General features: G+C 44.9%; 1 protein-coding gene across 1 annotated transcript in view; it reads right to left on the reverse strand.

Annotated features, from left to right (window-relative positions):
• LOC146684464 (copine-9-like) overlaps positions 1-19,754 on the reverse strand; it is a 116,497-nt gene that overhangs the window by 39,440 nt on the left and 57,303 nt on the right. Inside the window, exon 7 of the mRNA XM_085444716.1 lies at positions 3,779-3,842. Coding sequence (XP_085300842.1) covers positions 3,779-3,842 — 64 coding nt within the window. The remainder of the gene's footprint in view (positions 1-3,778; positions 3,843-19,754) is intronic.

Here is a 19,754-nt window from a genome sequence, read left to right on the forward strand (position 1 = left end):
ATATTGTACATATATTTATTAGTTTCAGATGTAGCCATTCTTGTATTTTGCTTGTTTACATTATTGTATTTTGCACAACTCTGTTGCTTGTGGGGCTCGCACACAAGAATTTCACTCACATGTGCTGTACCAATGTAGGATGTGACAATAAAAGTGATTTGATTTGATTTGATTTGATTTTGACCCCACGGGATGAGATCTTGTGTGCAGCCCCAGATCGAGGGAGATTATCAGTGGTCTTGTATGTCTTCCATTTTCTGATGATTGCTCCCACAGTTGATTTTTTCACACCAAGCTGCTTGCCTATTGTAGATTCACTCTTCCCAGTCTGGTGCAGGTCTACAATACTTTTCCTGTTGTCCTTCGAAAGCTCTTTGGTCTTGGCCATGGCGGAGTTTGGAGTCTGACTGTTTGAGGCTGTGGACAGGTGTCTTTTATACAGATGATGAGTTCAAACAGGTGCCATTCATACAGGTAACGAGTGGGGGACAGAAAAGCTTCTTACAGAAGACGTTACAGGTCTGTGAGAGCCAGAGATTTTGCTTGTTTGAGGTGACCAAATACTTATTTTCCACCCTAATTTACGAATAAATTCTTTACAAATCCTACCATGTGAATTCATGGATTTGTTTTTCACATTCTGTCTCTCACAGTTGAAGTGTACCTCTGGTGCAAATTACTGACCTCTGTCATCATTTTGAGTGGGGGAACTTGCACAATCGGTGGCTGACTAAATACTTTTTTGCCCCACTGTATGTATACACACATATATGTATACACACATGTATATATATACACACATATATCCATATATGTATACACACATATACATATATCACTGACTTTCAGCTTGTTGTGTTTGTGGATATATAACTGACTTTAATTATTAAACATTTGAACATAAATAAGTGACGTCATATTCAGTACTTTTCGTACTCTTCGGCCGCTCCATCTTATTAGGGAAATTCCATATACATAAATGTAAATTTCAAAACTCAACCCCATCATTTAATTTGTTTTTGATTGAAATTGAACATTACTTAAACTCTCTTAAATTAACTTCCAATAAAAAAGGTTTATCATTGATTGAAATTCATTCAGAAATGTTTAACGATTGAGCTATCACAACTTTCAAGTACAAAGTTGTACACATTCCCCCCGCCCTTTTTTCTTCTTTTTATCCTTTATTTATTTATCCTTCTTATTTCATTGTACTGTATATTATTACTCTTATTTGCCTTGTATGTCTACTGTACAAACTGAACTGGAATGACTGACTGTTCGTTTTATAAGTTCAATAAAGTTTGGAGAAAAAAAAACCCTCTTCGGCCGCTCCCTTCTGCCGTATTTTGCGGCAAAATTATCCACACCCACCGCCGCGCTATGAATTGTGGGATATATGGGACCACGAAGCGTGCACCGGACCACGCTTGATATTTGGGGAAATCGACGGCGCATTTGGAGTATGCATTTGAAGTACACTTCGAATTGGGACAGCCGTCGTCGCGTGGCGGTGACGTAACCGCACTTGAAATGCGTACTTCAAGCGTGCAGACCCTGAATTGGGACACAGCCATGGAGTCCACAACATGAGAACAAATGAAGACAAAACAATAAATACATGCACAGGACAACGAGAAGCTATGAAGCTATGAAGGTGGGGAAAAAGATAGATGGCTACACTCAAGGAAGATGAGACAAGGTAAGCAAAACTAAAGCATAATACACACAAGACAAAGACTAAAAAATAAAACAGGAAGTGGCAAAACTCCAGACACAGTGATGGAGGCTTGACAAGACACAGGCGAGGCAGGATTTCTGTCTATTATTGTTTACCTTATGATATAAAACATGTTGAGGTGATTGTTATTGTGAGTTGGTGCTATACAGGGAGTGCAGAATTATTAGGCAAATGAGTATTTTGTCCACATCATCCTCTTCATGCATGTTGTCTTACTCCAAGCTATATAGGCTCGAAAGCCTACTACCAATTAAGCATATTAGGTGATGTGCATCTCTGTAATGAGAAGGGGTGTGGTCTAATGACATCAACACCCTATATCAGGTGTGCATAATTATTAGGCAACATCCTTTCCTTTGGCAAAATGGGTCAAAAGAAGGACTTGACAGGCTCAGGAAAGTCAAAAATAGTGAGATATCTTGCAGAGGGATGCAGCAGTCTCAAAATTGCAAAGCTTCTGAAGCGTGATCATCGAACAATCAAGCGTTTCATTCAAAATAGTCAACAGGGTCGCAAGAAGCGTGTGGAAAAACCAAGGCGCAAAATAACTGCCCATGAACTGAGAAAAGTCAAGTGTGCAGCTGCCAAGATGCCACTTGCCACCAGTTTGGCCATATTTCAGAGCTGCAACATCACTGGAGTGCCCAAAAGCACAAGGTGTGCAATACTCAGAGACATGGCCAAGGTAAGAAAGGCTGAAAGACGACCACCACTGAACAAGACACACAAGCTGAAACGTCAAGACTGGGCCAAGAAATATCTCAAGACTGGTTTTTCTAAGGTTTTATGGACTGATGAAATGAGAGTGAGTCAGAGGGCCCGGTGGCGCCAGTGTCCGGCAGCCTCGCCTCTGTCAGTGCGCCCCAGGGTGGCTGTGGCTACATTGTAGCTTGCCATCACCAGTGTGTGAATGTGTGTGTGAATGGGTGGATGACAGGTTGTGTAAAGCGCTTTGGGGTCCTTAGGGACTAGAAAAGCGCTATACAAATACAGGCCATTTACCATTTACCATTTTTGATGGGCCAGATGGATGGGCCCGTGGCTGGGTTGGTAAAGGGCAGAGAGCTCCAGTCCGACTCAGACGCCAGCAAGGTGGAGGTGGAGTACTGGTTTGGGCTGGTATCATCAAAGATGAGCTTGTGGGGCCTTTTCGGGTTGAGGATGGAGCCAAGCTCAACTCCCAGTCCTACTGCCAGTTTCTGGAAGACACCTTCTTCAAGCAGTGGTACAGGAAGAAGTCTGCATCCTTCAAGAAAAACATGATTTTCATGCAGGACAATGCTCCATCACACGCGTCCAAGTACTCCACAGCGTGGCTGGCAAGAAAGGGTATAAAAGAAGAAAAACTAATGACATGGCCTCCTTGTTCACCTGATCTGAACCCCATTGAGAACCTGTGGTCCATCATCAAATGTGAGATTTACAAGGAGGGAAAACAGTACACCTCTCTGAACAGTGTCTGGGAGGCTGTGGTTGCTGCTGCACGCAATGTTGATGGTGAACAGATCAAAACACTAACAGAATCCATGGATGGCAGGCTTTTGAGTGTCCTTGCAAAGAAAGGTGGCTATATTGGTCGCTGATTTGTTTTTGTTTTGTTTTTGAATGTCAGAAATGTATATTTGTGAATGTGGAGATGTTATATTGGTTTCACTGGTAAAAATAAATAATTGAAATGGGTATATATTTGTTTTTTGTTAAGTTGCCTAATAATTATGCACAGTAATAGTCACCTGCACACACAGATATCCCCCTAAAATAGCTAAAACTAAAAACAAACCACAAACTACTTCCAAAAACATTCAGCTTTGATATTAATGAGTTTTTTGGGTTCATTGAGAACATGGTTGTTGTTCAATAATAAAATTATTCCTCAAAAATACAACTTGCCTAATAATTCTGCACTCCCTGTATAAAAAAACTTAAATAGACTAATGTGACTGCAAACTCCTACAACACAAAAATTAACAGTGCAATATTGTTCAGTGACATGTGGGTTGTATGTGTGCATGTGTTTGTGCACGTGTGTATACTGACCCTGCAGTTACTGAGCTCCTCTGCAGTTAAGATAATGACTCCACACTTCTTCCCAGGAATCCCGCTGAGAGCGTAAATAGATGGAGCGAGAAACAGAAGGAAAAATTGCAAAAGAGGGTAATTGTAGCCTGCCATAAATAATACAAGTGCCAAGCAGATGTCATTCATAGCTTTAAACTGCTGTTAAAGAAACGCTCACACAGTGACTTACTTTCCGATGGGCAAGCCATTTCTAAAAATAAGAGGCAATTACAACGAAAAAAAACTTTTTAACAACTGTAGCGTATTGGAAACAAAATTTTTTGCAATATACGTGTGAACAAATCCATCCACTTGATCTGTCCCTTTTCTTTTCTACAACGTGTTCAAGGTTAAAGATGGCAATGATTCTTTTATCCCGTTCCTTTGTCTCCTTCCTCCTTTTAATCTTAAATTAAATGCGAAGCCTTGAGAATGACCTGTTTGCAGTATTTCTTATCCGACAAATGAACCGTTCCAAAAGAGGATATAACAGGAAAAAAGTGGATGTCTTTAGAAGAAGAAAAAGAGAACGGAGGAACAGACTGGGAAAACGAGCAGAAAAATGAGGGGTAACTTTGTGATCACAAAGGGGGCCAAGCCTGACTGCTGTTTCATTATAATTTTTAAAAGAGTTGAAAATGAGGAGAGAGAAAATTGGCTGGGGTCCGCATGAAGTTGGGAAGTCTATGTTGAAAGAAAAATGAGAGACCCATTTTTGTGTCAATTTGTGCAGGGTAAATTCAACTCTAATATGCTCATCCTATAACCACCATGTAGCCTGCAGTGACACACACACATTTTAATACATTTGATATTCCTGATATGCCACATATTGGATGGGTTATCATTTGTACCCGGTCTCAGAAACTGACTGTCATCATTACCAGCACACAGCGGAAGCCTGCTCTGCGCTTGTTTCTGACATGCAGTCCTTTCATGTGCTGGCAGGAAGCTCTGACATCCGAGATCTGAGCAACATGCATCTAAGAGCGGGGCTGTTGATTGTGACTCATAATTAAATTCACAGCATACAACTCAAAGCTACCTTTGGTAACTCTGTATCAGTTTAGCTTAACATTTCTTTGTGACCAGACAAAAGACATTGTGAAAGAATCGGCTGGTTTAATTTACCGATCTCACCCTGTTCTCATTCATACATCATGTTAACACAGCTTTGTCAAAGGTGCTGTCTTATTTATACGCACTGGATTATGACAACGGTGAGATGGTCTGTCATTCCCAGGCTTTTGATAAGAGGAAGCTTTTTCAAAACACAAACATCCCAACTGATCCTTAACTAAAGTCCCCTGGCTCACAAATCTTTAAATAAGTGCCACCTGTTCAGGTACCCGGTGTGGATTTTGTCAGTCTATAAAATAGGACTGTTAAATCTGAGCTGATGATATAGACATAGCAGGTGTATAAAGGGACACGTTTGTAAAACAGGGAGATGCAAAAATGACATTATATTACACCCTGAGATGAAATGCCAGTAACTATCAAAACAACCAAATTCATTTAATTTGTATTTGGAGCAAGGTAAAATTGAACTGTCAAGAATGACGCAGTAAGCCTGGAAACAGCTGTCCCGCTACAATGTTCTGTTTTAATGACGTATTATTGGTATGCACTGGTAGGTCTAATTCCTCCTCGGTGACCTTTAACTCTAACAATAATGCTAGGCAATCAGAATTTGTTATTTTATCTTTATTAAATTATTTTCTCTATTAGGTCTTGGAAATCAGGCAACAAAGAAAATAATCATTCTAATTAGCAAATATAAAAAATACACTGCTCAAAAATATCAACAGAACACTATGAAAAAAGGTCAGATCTCAATGGGGAAAAAAATCATGCTGGAAATCTATACTGATATAGACCCGGTAATGTGTGAGCCACAAATGATGCAACCAGCTAGTCCATTTTGCCAAAATGTCATTGCAACTCAAAATAGCACTTAGCCCCCACATGCTTCTATGCGTGCCTGGCAATATTGGGGCATGCTGCTAATGAGGCGATAGATGGTGTCCTTGGGATAGATCTGGACCAGGGCATCACTGAGCTCGTGTAGTGTAGTAAAAACTGTCATGAACGATAAGGAGGGAAAAATGTGTGAGACCTCCAGCTGTAACAGCGTTCCTGTTTTGGGGCCCCAAAAGTTTGATTCTGTTCATCTGGATGTAACGTTTTCAGTCGGAGAAATGTTTCCCTCCCAGCCCATTGTTCCTACAGTGGTGCTGGTTTCATTCATTATGCAATTACACTGTTTATAAGATTGGGGAAACCTGCAGTCAGCTGAGACTGATGAAGTCACTTGGATGTGTGACGAAACGTTTCTCCCACTGAAAACGTTACATCCAGATGAACAGAATCAACCTTTTGGGATTTACTTAACTGGATGCTTGAGCATGCATCAAGAAATACTGTTTTGGGGGTTTGTCTCATTGTTGTCCCTCCAGTGCAGCAGTTGTTAATTTCATTAACACTAAAGCAGCTGAAACTGATTAACAACCCCCTCTGCTACTTAACTGAGCAGATCAATATCAAGTTTAACTGACTCGATGCTATACTCTGATTAAGTGTTCCCTCATTGTTTGTCTCTTTGACTTTTCACCAAAATGTATGCTTAGGGTTAGAATCTAAAGGGACATCATTACAATCACTTTTAAAATGTTGTTCTGGGTAGACTTTGGTGCACAGTCAGTACCGACAGTAGCAGTCAAACTATGGCGGTCTGATTATAGAGACCCAGAGAGCACCAAAATGACATTTCTCCACACCACCACAGGGAGACTGGCCTGGACAAAGAAGGTTTTATGGATTCATTCTGTTTAGCCCAAAGTCTGACCATCTGCACGCTCAGCAGAAACAAAGACTCATCAGACCAGGGCCCTGTGCTTCGTACGTCGCTTACTACATCCAAGATCAAATGAAACATCCAAGACCAAATCATCGCGCTAACTCTGAGCTCGCTATTCCGGTTCCCCGAACACACCTGTTGTTGACGATTAGTATAGCTGGATGAAGTAATGTGAGATCACTGGGTGTCGTAAAAGGGGCTACGCATCGATAGTAGAAACATTGATCGGCAACCCTTTGATTGGTCGGCGAAAATGTCGAAGGAGCGCGCTCGGTATTTTTCGGCAGCAGAGCAAGAACTCTTGAGTGAGGGATTTCAGGAGTTTCAGAGTTTAATTAAAACGCAAGGGAACACTGCAAAGGCTGCAAAAGCAAGGAGAGAGGGCTGGCAGAAAGTTGCTGACAAATCAAACTCGTAAGTAATTCAATAATAACAATAATAATGGAGTGGATTTATATAGCGCTTTTCAAGGCACCCAAAGCGCTTTACAATGCCACTATTCAGTCACTCTCACATTCACACACTGGTGGAGGCAGCTACGGTTGTAGCCACAGCTGCCCTGGGGCAGACTGACAGAAGCCAGGCTGCCATATTGCGCCATCGGCCCCTCTGGCCAACACCAGTAGGCGGTAGGGTAGATTTATCATATCACACCATATTATCCAATATTATATTACATTATATTATATTATAATATGTTATATTATATCCCCTTTCACATTAGAGCCACAACAGGACCCACTAGAACATGGGAACAAGTAAAAGTGAAATATAAGAATATTCTACAGAATGGTAATATTTATCACTTATATTGCTTGTCGTCTCTTGGAAAGAGACCCTGGAATACTCTGTTTGTTTGTTCATAACAGCAACCAAGAAAAGGGCAGAGCAAAAAAAAAGACAGGTGGTGGTCCTGCACCCCCTCGTCAACAAGTTGGTTAAGTGAATAATACCCTCACGGGAAAATCGATATCTCTCTATGAGCACACTGTCGCGCTGAGCTAAAGGATCCTGTCTGTCCCGCAATATACGCTGAATTCTGAGGACTCTCCTTATCAATCTTGCACCTTCCGCAATGGGTTGCTCGTGTAAACGGACAGGATATGACTGCGACAGACTTCCCAAATCCACCTTCGCTTTTATAGCCGTGGTCTCTCATCTTGATTACACGAAGTAATTTACAATTACTACTCTGAAATATGAATTACATCTGTAATAATCACATACATGTAATAGAATGTTAATAGTACATTTCCCTTTTTTAGGGAATGACCTGTATCTATCTGTGTGAAATCAATAAAAGGATCAAGTGCTGCATTATCTTTAGTTACATTGATGTTATTTATTTATGGTGAAACAGTGGTGGAATATCGCTGTTGCTTTCGTATGAATGACGCGGACATACCTGCGTGGCCGCGATCTAATCCTGTTTACATAAAGTAAACCTGCTCCCCAGCAGGTTTACGCTTACGGCTCTGTTGCTATGACAGCAAGTCCCGGATGGGCTTCGGGGAACCGAACGATCCAGGATCACGCGAAATCGTCAACAATCTCATCCAGCTAACTCACTTAGCGCGGTACGAAGAACAGGCCCCAGGCTACATTCTTTTCCAGTGTGCACCTTCATGATAATGGAAAACCTACTGCACTACTGCATCAGAGCTCTATTTATTTTGGCCCAGAGCAGGAAAACTCAGCCAACTTTGGATATGTTACAGATGACGTTTGTGCAAAGCCTTATGTAGCCTTAGTGTGAAGGTAGCTGCAACTTAGCAGAAGGTTTTCCAAAGATTCAGAAAAACTCTGTGCAGCACCGTAAATGCTGCTGTCAGAATCACTGATATTTGATCTGAGCATTAAGTGAAAGCTCTAGATTTCACTTTGATTGGTTGATTGAATAACTGAACACATTAACAGGTGCACAGATGCTCTGTGAGTGTATATATGTAGTTGTAGGTAATAGGTACATTTGAGCAAATTACATATTTTTGGAGAAAGAATATCTGTGCAACAAAGCACAGAAGAACGGCCTGGTTTTGTTTATACTTTGTACCAAAGAGACAAAAAACACTGTAATTTGAGGACTGGGATGTAACGTCTACATATCTGTAGCCATGCAAGTTCCAGTTCTACAAACCATCTTTTCCCACAAGTCTACAATGATTTTTCTGGTTGCATATATTTCATATATTTCATTTACTTTTCAGCCTTTCAAGTGCTTTCAGTACTTTATGTTGTAAGTTTGTAGTTTCTGTGACTGAACTTTCTCACTTTCCATCAGCCATGGTTTCATTCAGTGGTCGAGTGTAGCTTGAAGCAGAAAAGAAAAAACAATGAACTAGAAAAATTTGAGAAAAAGTATATTGAGAGACATCCATTGTTTCCACAGCTGTCGGCTTCGCTGACAGCGAATTTAAATTGGGTGGCACAGTCACAAGGTGTTTGCATTGATATCGAGACACCCTTTTCAAATCCTTTTCCTTTCCACACACACACACAATTCACACTTTTGTGAGACATACAAATGTTATTCATGTGTGTAGAAAACATTACATAATAATATAAATGGTGCTAAAGACGCAGCTATAACCTTGATTTGTGATTCATTTCAGCTCAATTTGAATCATGGTTTTGTTGTGAAAGTAAGAATGAATGTGCTCAGTCTCTGCAATATTCATCAAAAGTCATTATCCCATTTTTAGATGCCTTTCATTTATTTATGTATCAATTTATTTATTTATTTTTGGCGGGACTGTGATTTTAATGCATTTTCATCTGCTGCCATGTGCCAAACTGGAGCCCAAATCCAACTTGTTGGAAACCGAGGGCCTGAATCCAAAGCCATGAGCTGCTGTCCACTGACCCTGTGTCAGGCTCAGGAGGGACTCGGAGGCAGACCGTCACTAAGGTTCACAATTTAATTACACGTAGACACCAGGTGCGGGTATATACAAGTGAGGGGGCACAGGAAGAGGGTCTCCGGGGAACACAGGCACGGGAAGGGAACGGCTATATACACAATCCACTGAAGCTCAGGTAGCTCGGGCTCCGGTCTTTAGGTCACCGAACGGCGGTCCTCAGGCTGGCGAGAAATGAGTGTTACACAATAATCCAGCGAGGAAGCACTCCCAGCAGCTGCCTTAAGAAGTGAGTGAGATGATTGTTTGCAGGTGTCCGAGCCAGGGGCTGGAGCCGTCAAGACTCCGCCCCGGTAGAGCGCAGTGCGCGGAAGGGGAGAGAGGGAGATGCAGCACAACAAAAACACTTGTAGCCATACAGAGTCAGCCGAGAAGGCACAGGGTCATGACACCCTGAATATTTCAGTTGTGTCCCAGTTCAGTGTGACAATAAAGCAGAATGTGGAATAACAGCCACATCGAGACACAGATGACACAGACTTATTGAAAGAAAATGCTCTGAGATGATAAGTGAGAAGAGAAAAATACGTGATCATATGACACAAGTTCATTTAAAGATTTATAGATGAAAGCTCTCGCCTTGGCTCGTAAACCCAGAGCCTGTTCTGACATAGTTTTCAAGTCGGTGGATTCTCTAGCTTGTTCTTGTCACGGCTGGGGGAGGGAGCCGTGTGGTGTGGAGGAAAAGGAGGACCCAAAATGCAGCAAACTGATGATACGAATGACGTTTTATTTACAGGGTGGTAGTGGCAAAAACAGGCAATGAAGCACGAGTAATTACAAACGGAAACCTAAACTGGGAGAAACTAAAGAGCAAACCTGAAATCTTACAAAACGGAGAGCGGAGCAGAGAGACGCAGACCAAGGACCAGGATACCAAGAAACACAGACGAGCCGACAACGAACACAGACCGACACCCACTATATATACACACACACACACACGGTAATCGGGTAATCGCACACAGGAGGGAAGAACAGCTGATCTGAATACACATGATGACTGGAGGACACAAGCTGAACACAATGACAACAGACACAGACTTTCAGAACAAAACAGGAAATCTAGAACCCGAACCGGACACAAGGGGGGAGGACACAGAATAACTAGAACAGAGGGAAATAATCACAAAACACAAAACGCTGGGTCAACGACCCAGGACCATGACAGTACCCCCCCTCCAAGGGCTGGCTCCAGACAGCCCAAAACAAAAACAGACGACCAACCCAGGGCGGGCGGCGGGGGCCCAGGATGGAGGGACCAACACAAGCTCCAGCGAACCGAGAGAATTGTCCAAAACAAAAACACACATGCTGGAGCACGAGAACAAAACACAGTTCAGGAGGCCGGCCCGGAGGCTGACAACTCAGAAGTCCAGGACAGTTCATCTTCTGAGGCCGGCCACGTCGGCGACGTAGATCCATAAGCCGACCGAGCGGAAGGCAGCGGTGGCGGAGTGGAGGCAGTTCAGGGGGCCGACCGTGCACACGGCAGCGGCGGCGACGGGGAAACCGTTCAGGCGGCCGACCGTGCGGACAGCAACGGCGGCGACGAGGAAACCGTTCAGGCGGCCGACCGTGCGGACAGCAATGGCGACGATGACACAAGTCTGGAGGCTGACCGCGCGGAAGGCAGCGGCGGCGTCTAGGAGGTCGTCCATATTGACGATGACGCTCCACCAGCAGCCTGGTAGATGACCGCCGATGTCGAGGCGGCAGTTCGGGACCCGAAGGTGGCGTGGCCATCGCAGCACCAGACGAGAACGAAGCAGCGGCTGGTCCAGGCGCGGCTGAAGCTGAAGCGGAGGCCGGACCAGGCGCGGCTGAAGCTGAAGCAGAGGCCGGACCAGGCGCGGCTGAAGCTGAAGCGGAGGCCGGACCAGGCGCGGCTGAAGCTGAAGCGGAGGCCGGACCAGGCGCGGCTGAAGCAGAGGCCGGACCAGGCGCGGCTGAAGCAGAGGCCGGACCAGACGAGGCTGAAGCAGAGGCCGGACCAGGCGAGGCTGAAGCAGAGGCCGGACCAGACGAGGCTGAAGCAGAGGCCGGACCAGGCGAGGCAGATGACGAGGCTGAAGCAGAGGCCGGACCAGGCGAGGCAGATGACGAGGCTGCAGCCGGGCCAGGCGAGGCAGATGACGATGCTGCAGCCGGGCCAGGCGAGGCAGATGACGATGCTGCACCGGGCGAGGATGAAGGCTCGGAGGCTGCAGCTGGCGAGGATGATGAGGCTGCAGCAGGCGACGGCGTGGAAGCCGGAGACTGTAGCGCTGCAGGCGTGGAAGAAGCTGCTGCTGCCCGTGGCGTGGATGAAGCTGCAGCTGGCGAGGATGATGAGGCTGCAGTTGGCAGCTGGACGGGCTCCTCGGGCCCTCCAGCTGACGAGGCAGGAGGCTGGCTAGGTTCTCCTGAACCTCCAGCTGACGAGTCTTGAGGCTGGACGGGCTCCTCGGGCCCCCCAGCTGACGAGTCTTGAGGCTGGACGGGCTCCTCGGGCCCCCCAGTAGGCGAAGCAGGAGGCTGGACGGGCTCCTCGGGCCCCCCAGCAGGCGAAGCAGGAGGCTGGACGGGCTCCTCGGGCCCCCCAGCGAAAACAGTCTCTGGACCAGTGGGCACCGGGGCCCCTGGAACACACAGGTCAGAACCAGTAGGCGCACGGGCCTCTGGCAGGCACAGTTCAGAACCAGCAGGCGCACGGGCCTCTGGCAGGCACAGTTCAGAACCAGTAGGCGCACGGGCCTCTGGCAGGCACAGTTCAGAACCAGCAGGCACACGGGCCTCTGGCAGGTACGGGTCAGAACCAGCAGGCACACGGGCCTCTGGCAAACACAAGGCAGACTGCAGCTGCACAGAGCATTGACCCAGCTCGGGCAGCGACAGCCGGATACAGTCCTCAGCTGGCTTCTTAATCTCCAGGGGTCCAGAGTCGGCCGGGGGCTGGGACCCAGCCTCTGGGGAGGCCCTGGAGTGTGTCACAGTCTCTGGGCTGGCCAGCTTTTGAGGACTGATTACAATATTATGTGGTGTGTCTCTCTGCTTGACATGAACAGGTGAAAAATAGTTCTTTCCGGGTTGGATGGACTTAACTTGTTGTGCAGGAGGAGTTGGTGACAACGATGGCTGAATAGGTGATAATAAGGCGGATGAGTCTCTTGTCAACTGAGCTATTGACTGAGCTATGGATTGTAACCAAGTGTCTAATGACTGTAATGGGGGTGACGGTTGAGTGGCTAACTGAGCTAGTGGCTGCTGGGCAGCTAACTGAGCTACCGGCAGGGCAGCCGACTCAAAAAACACAGCCCCGGAATAAACAGACACACAGTCCAAAACAGAAAAAGGGTCCTTTTCACTCACCACAGCTGGCAGTTCCAAAGTCCTAGTCTTCGGCTGTGGGGTGATGCGCCGACGGCGCGATCGTCGCTTCCTCCCGGGCAAAACCTCCGGCGGGCCGGGCAAAACCTCCGGCAGGCCGGGCAAAACCTCCGGCGGGCCGGGCAAAATCTTCGCCGCCGGGCTGAGTTGGGAAGCGGTAGCGGCTGGTGGGTGAAGGTGCAGTTCGTTGAGTATGAAGTCCTGTGCGAGCGGGTGAAGAGAGTCCAGCAGCCAGGAGTGAGCAGAGATGAGCTGCTGTAGCCTGGCTTCTACAGCGCGGAGACACTCTTCCCCCTCATGCTCGAGCCATAGGTTAACCAACCTGGAAACAGAGTCAATTAGTTCCTCCCGAAGCTCCTCGGGAGGTGCGGATGCCGCTGGGTCCATGTTTGGTCGGCTCGTACTGTCACGGCTGGGGGAGGGAGCCGTGTGGTGTGGAGGAAAAGGAGGACCCAAAATGCAGCAAACTGATGATACGAATGACGTTTTATTTACAGGGTGGTAGTGGCAAAAACAGGCAATGAAGCACGAGTAATTACAAACGGAAACCTAAACTGGGAGAAACTAAAGAGCAAACCTGAAATCTTACAAAACGGAGAGCGGAGCAGAGAGACGCAGACCAAGGACCAGGATACCAAGAAACACAGACGAGCCGACAACGAACACAGACCGACACCCACTATATATACACACACACACACACGGTAATCGGGTAATCGCACACAGGAGGGAAGAACAGCTGATCTGAATACACATGATGACTGGAGGACACAAGCTGAACACAATGACAACAGACACAGACTTTCAGAACAAAACAGGAAATCTAGAACCCGAACCGGACACAAGGGGGGAGGACACAGAATAACTAGAACAGAGGGAAATAATCACAAAACACAAAACGCTGGGTCAACGACCCAGGACCATGACAGTTCTGCCTGCCAGCTGTAGTGAGCAGCTATATAATGAGAGAATTATTTATGAATTTATCTACGCAGTGTGTCGAACTGTACGCCCGCCAGCTAGCCCGCCAGATGCAAGAGCTGCCTGGACTCTAGAGTATCTGTCCAAGCCTTAATAGCTCTCTAACTCCAGAATAACAGTGCTGCTCTCCGTATCTGTCTGAGATTATACACGTATTCACCTGATTTGTTTCTCTTCATGAGATGCATTCAATACCACAGAGACTTCAGCATGGTGTGGAGTGCTGCGAGCTTGAGGTGCATGATTGCAAAATAACAACAACCCCCAGTTTATGTGTATTGATTTAGAATTTCTACAGTTTTCCACGGCACCCACTCAGAGTAAGTCAGCTGTGAGCTATTTCATAAGAAGTGCACAGCTCAAAGGCAACAAAACAGGCTAGGTTCCCATCTGCTGTTAATATAGAGATGTCAAGTATAGATCTTGACGAAGCGCCTTTAACCTCTGGATCATGTTTGCCCATTTAAGAGTACACAGAGTGGCATGCAAAGAGGAGTGGGTTTGGTTTTTGTTTTTTCATTATTCTTTGAAACAGAATTTCCTACAATAATTCAGGCCAGATAGAATTTTCAAACATGGACGCCTTAGTGTAGAAAACCTCCGTTCTACTTAAATATTACCAGATTGTGTTGATTTTACTGATTTGCTTGTTGCAGCATGTCTCCAACTTTTGAATCATACTATATACTGTATGTTCATTGATACAACATGTGATTTCAAAATCGTCTCGTAACACCTGCGACACAGGCAGCCATAATGGGCCTACAGCGGCTTGCAGAAGTATTCAGCCCCCTTGAACTTTTCCACATTTTGTCACATTACAGCCACAAACATGAATCAATTTTATTGGAATTCCACGTGAAAGGCCAACACAAAGTGGTGTACACGTGAGAAGTGGAACGAAAATCATACATGATTCCGAACATTTTTTACATATAAATAACTGAAAAGTGGGGTGTGTGAGCAAAGGGTCTTGGTCTGAGTGCAGTCAGTTGCCCATAGACATTGCCTGATGAGTGCTAATGACTAAATAGAGTGCACCTGTGTGTAATCTAATATCAGTACAAATACAGCTGCTCTGTGATGGCCTCAGAGGTTGTCTAAGAGAATATTGGGAGCAACAACAACATGAAGTCGAAAGAACACACCAGACAGGTCAGGGATAAAGTTATTGAGAAATTTAAAGCAGGCTTAGGCTACAAAAAGATTTCCCAAGCCTTGAACATCCCACGGAGCACTGTTCAAGCCATCATTCAGAAATGGAAGGAGTATGGCACAACTGTAAACCTACCAAGACAAGGCCGTCCACCTAAACTCACAGGCCGAACAAGGAGAGCGCTGATCAGAAATGCAGCCAAGAGGCCCATGGTGACTCTGGACGAGCTGCAGAGATCTACAGCTCAGGTGGGGGAATCTGTCCATAGGACAACTATTAGTCGTGCACTGCACAAAGTTGGCCTTTATGGAAGAGTGGCAAGAAGAAAGCCATTGTTAACAGCAAACCATAAAAAGTCCCGTTTGCAGTTTGCCACAAGCCATGTGGGGCACACAGTAAACATGTGGAAGAAGGTGCTCTGGTCAGATGAGACCAAAATGGAACTTTTTGGCCAAAATGCAAAACGCTGTGTGGCAGAAAACTAACACTGCACATCAGTCTGAACACACCATCCCCACTGTCAAATATGGTGGTGGCAGCATCTGGGGGTGCTTCTCTTCAGCAGGGACAGGGAAGCTGGTCAGAGTTGATGGGAAGATGGATGGAGCCAAATACAGGGCAGTCTTGGAAGAAAACCTCTTGGAGTCTGCAAAAGACTTGAGACTGGGGCAGAGGTTCAACTTCCAGCAGGACAACGACCCTAAACATAAAGCCAGGGCAACAATGGAATGGTTTAAAACAAAACATATCCATGTGTTAGAACGGCCCAGTCAGATCTAAATCCAATCGAGAATCTGTGGCAAGATCTGAAAACTGCTGTTCACAAACGCTGTCCATCTAATCTGACTGAGCTGGAGCTGTTTTGCAAAGAAGAATGGGCAAGAATTTCAGTCTCTAGATGTGCAAAGCTGGTAGAGACAGACCCTAAAAGACTGGCAGCTGGAATTGCAGCAAAAGGTGGTTCTACAAAGTATTGACTCAGGGGGCTGAATAATTACGCACACCCTACTTTGCAGTTATTTATTTGTAAAAAATGTTTGGAATCATGTATGATTTTCATTCCACTTCTCACGTGTACACCACTTTGTATTGGCCTTTCACGTGGAATTCCAATAAAATTGATTCATGTTTGTGGCTGTAATGTGGAAAAGTTCAAGGGGGCCGAATACTTTTGCAAGCCACTGTACATCTCTGAAGTGTGCTTAAAGTGCATTGACTGAGTGTACGGATAGTTGGTGCCTTGCAATTTAACTTATCAGCTGAAGACTCACAAAAAATGTCCAGGACACATGGATGCTTGAATTTACTGATGGAATTTACATCACAGAGACTCTAGTACAGTCATGGTAATGGAAAGCATAAAACCCATTTAACACATACTTCAGTGTTTGCTTTGCCATAATATACTCTATAGCTGCATACAGAATCATACAGTCTGTGTACTTTTGCACCTTATTTCCATATCATTAATAATAAACAGCACCATACAAATTGGCATGGATTAAAGTCAGTCAGTCTATATCATGTGTAGTGGGCGTAACAGGACATTCTCTGTTACATAACAGAGAATCCAAATTTTAATTTGATTGGTCAGCTGTGTGTATTAGAGAGTAAGGTGATTTTGAAGAAGTCAGCCTGTTGTAGAGAGCTTAATCTAAAAAACAAATAATAATAATAACTTAATGAGGCTGAAAAACATCTTAAAATCTTATCAAAGTATATTGTTCTTATTGCTAGCGAGAGTGTGAAGGGGGGGCTGATAAGCTTCACAGAGATGAAGTTACATTGTGCTTACAACAGTTGCGTTTTCAAAAATAGACATTGGAAAGCAGATGGTTTACATATAAGGACCGGCAAGACATTTCCAATGTACCCACATGTTGTGAGTTGTTAATAATGTGCTGTTTAAACGTATTCTATGAGTTTCATTTGTTACTGTTCGTTTTGCTCTGCTGCTCGGCAAAGTTACAGCAATAATGATACAGAGCAGGAGGGTTCCTGAGGACAGGTACAAACATCATTAACGGATTTACATTCAAAAAATAAAAGCAAATAGGTTTTATTCCTTTTTTTTTTGCTCTAGTATGACTTTCAAACCTCAGCAAAGAATTACAAACATAAAAAACAAACGTTTAAATACAAGAGCCAAACGTTAAGTTTGTGTACCTCTGCCTCTTCCATGTAGGAAGCTGCATATTCCTACATGGAATTGTTTGTTGTTTCAACAAGTGGTGCTGCTAACAGATTAGACATGTTGTCCGTATCGCACACTGTCACAATATTCGCCAAGATGCTCAAAGCTGGCAAGCATAAAACTATCTCAGAACGAATTTATGCCTGCTCAAACACAACCATGTACAAACATGTCTCTGGTTTACAAGATAAAATAGCAACTAATTCTTGCCAGTTGGAAGATAACACGGTTGTAAATCTGTGTTGATTCATCTGTTGGTGATGGTGCGGCAGATTTCTTTTTTTTCAATGAGAAGTCAGAGCTTATAAAAACAATTCTGCCACATGTCTAATCGCACAGCATGTGTCACAGGTGATAGGTGATATTTGGTTTGCTGAGCTTCAACTTCGACACCAAAAACGGATGTCGGCACTGTTTTTTTTTCCCGTCACATCTGGAGCGTAGGGAGAATTCATTTCATTTCAAGCCTAATAAAGTTAATATTGTCTAGAGAAGAAGAGCAGCAGCTGAAGTGTTTTGTCTTGTCACAGGAGAGGAGGCCAGATGAGGCCTGAACCGCCATGCCAGATGGCAGGTGACGGCGCTGTAGAATGAGAAGAACCACGGGGTGGTGGTGATGTGTGTGTTTGTTTATGTGTATGAGGAAGACAGAGAGAAATACAAAACAGAGATTAAAATGGGAAGTGTTGCTCAGATTGATATTTTAAGTAGACTCTTTTGCTGGGTACATGGCAAATGTTTAGCAAATAAAAACTGGACTAAAACTATAGCATCTTAACACTTATATTAACAGGTTAAAATATGTATATTCGACCTGTGACACACTTGAATTAAGACTAAATTTGGATTGGTCTGTTGATACCATTACACATTACATAATTGTGTCACAGGTATTTCCTACACGATATAACTGGTAACAAGGCTTATGAGTTTCGATAGAATTCCCATCATTTCTACATGTTTTAGGAGGCACTTAACACATTTTGTATGACTTTAGGGTCTGTTAAACTACAGTTACATATGTTAGCATCCTGACATTGATAATGCTAACATGCTAAGGTTAACCTGGCCTTTTGGCCTTCTAAGATTTTTTTTCAAATGATCATTTATTATACAGGGTGGGCCATTTATATGGATACACCGTAATAACATGGGAATGGTTGGTGATATTAAAGTCCTGTTTGTGGCACATTAGTATATGTGAGGGGGCAAACTCCTCAAGATGGGTGGTGACCATGGTGGCCAATCAGAAGTCGGACATTTTGGATCCAACTTTTGTTTTTTCAATAGGAAGAGGGCCATGTGACACATCAAACTTATTAGTAATGTCACAAGAAAAACAATGGTGGGCTTGGTTTCAACGTAACTTTATTCTTTCATGAGTTATTTACAAGTTTCTCTTTGCTCACAGCCATTGACATGTCGAAGAGGTTAACACGTGAGGAGCGGATCGAAATTGTGTTGATATCTGGTGAACGCAGTAACCGGGTCATTGCAGCAGATTTCAATGCAAGACACCCTACGAGACCACCCATCTCCCATGCTACAGTTAGCAAACTGCTTGCTAAGTTTCGTGAAACTGGTTCAGTGTTGGATTTGCCAAAATGTGGACGCAAGAAAATTGTCACTAATGAAGAAACAAGAGCCCAGAGCGTAGCACTCTCCGCATGTCACTGGAGAGTGGCATTAGTCGAACATCCCTTCGATATTAGCTACTCACAAATGGCACCCTTACAAACTCCAGCTACTGCAGCATCTCAATGTCATGGTCTGCGGCCCGGCGTCCGAGGTGCTGATGGGATGCCCACGCCCACGGGCGTGGCTGTTAACTCCACACCTGCACCCCATCCCAGGCGATCATCAGGTGGACTATTTGATCCAGCCCAGCCTGCTGCTCCACACCAGTCCGTAGTCGTCTCACAGCGGTAACGTACACCTGCGGGAAAGCGATTGTGAAAACTCATCTGTCTGAACTAGCGCTAATTCTGTCCTGTGCACTCAGATAACAACTCGGCGTGTTTTTTGAGCCACCTGCCTGTCCACCTGCCCGTCTGGAATCGCCTTCAGTACTCGCCACCTCGACTTTCCTGGAGCTCCCCTGCGGACCCTCACCCCTCCCTCCAGCTCCCACAGCCCCGCTGTCATCGTAAGACTCATACTCTTCCCCCACGTATGCTGCTATTTCCCCGCGCCCCAATAATTCTTTTCCTTTTTCTGTTGCAGCCTCCCACAGTCTCGTTTTCGGCGTTCCTGCGCGACTCATCTCCCGGTCCCTTGGTATCTCTAGTTTCACGCGTGTTTTCCTTCTACCCTCCCGGGACACCTTCAGTTAAAATAAAGTTTATTTTCTCGTACTCCTGTGTGTGTTGACTCTGCTTCTGGGTCCAGCTTGTGCGCTGAACTTCGGTTCATGACACTCAATGAGGATGACCCAGATCGGCGCACAGAATTTGCAGAATGGGCAAAACAAAAATTGG

The sequence above is a fragment of the Copadichromis virginalis genome, linkage group LG20 (genome assembly GCF_057382275.1).
Source record: "Copadichromis virginalis isolate Kocher_CV1m ecotype Utaka linkage group LG20, C_Virginalis_male_GT1.1, whole genome shotgun sequence".
NCBI lineage: Eukaryota > Metazoa > Chordata > Actinopteri > Cichliformes > Cichlidae > Copadichromis > Copadichromis virginalis.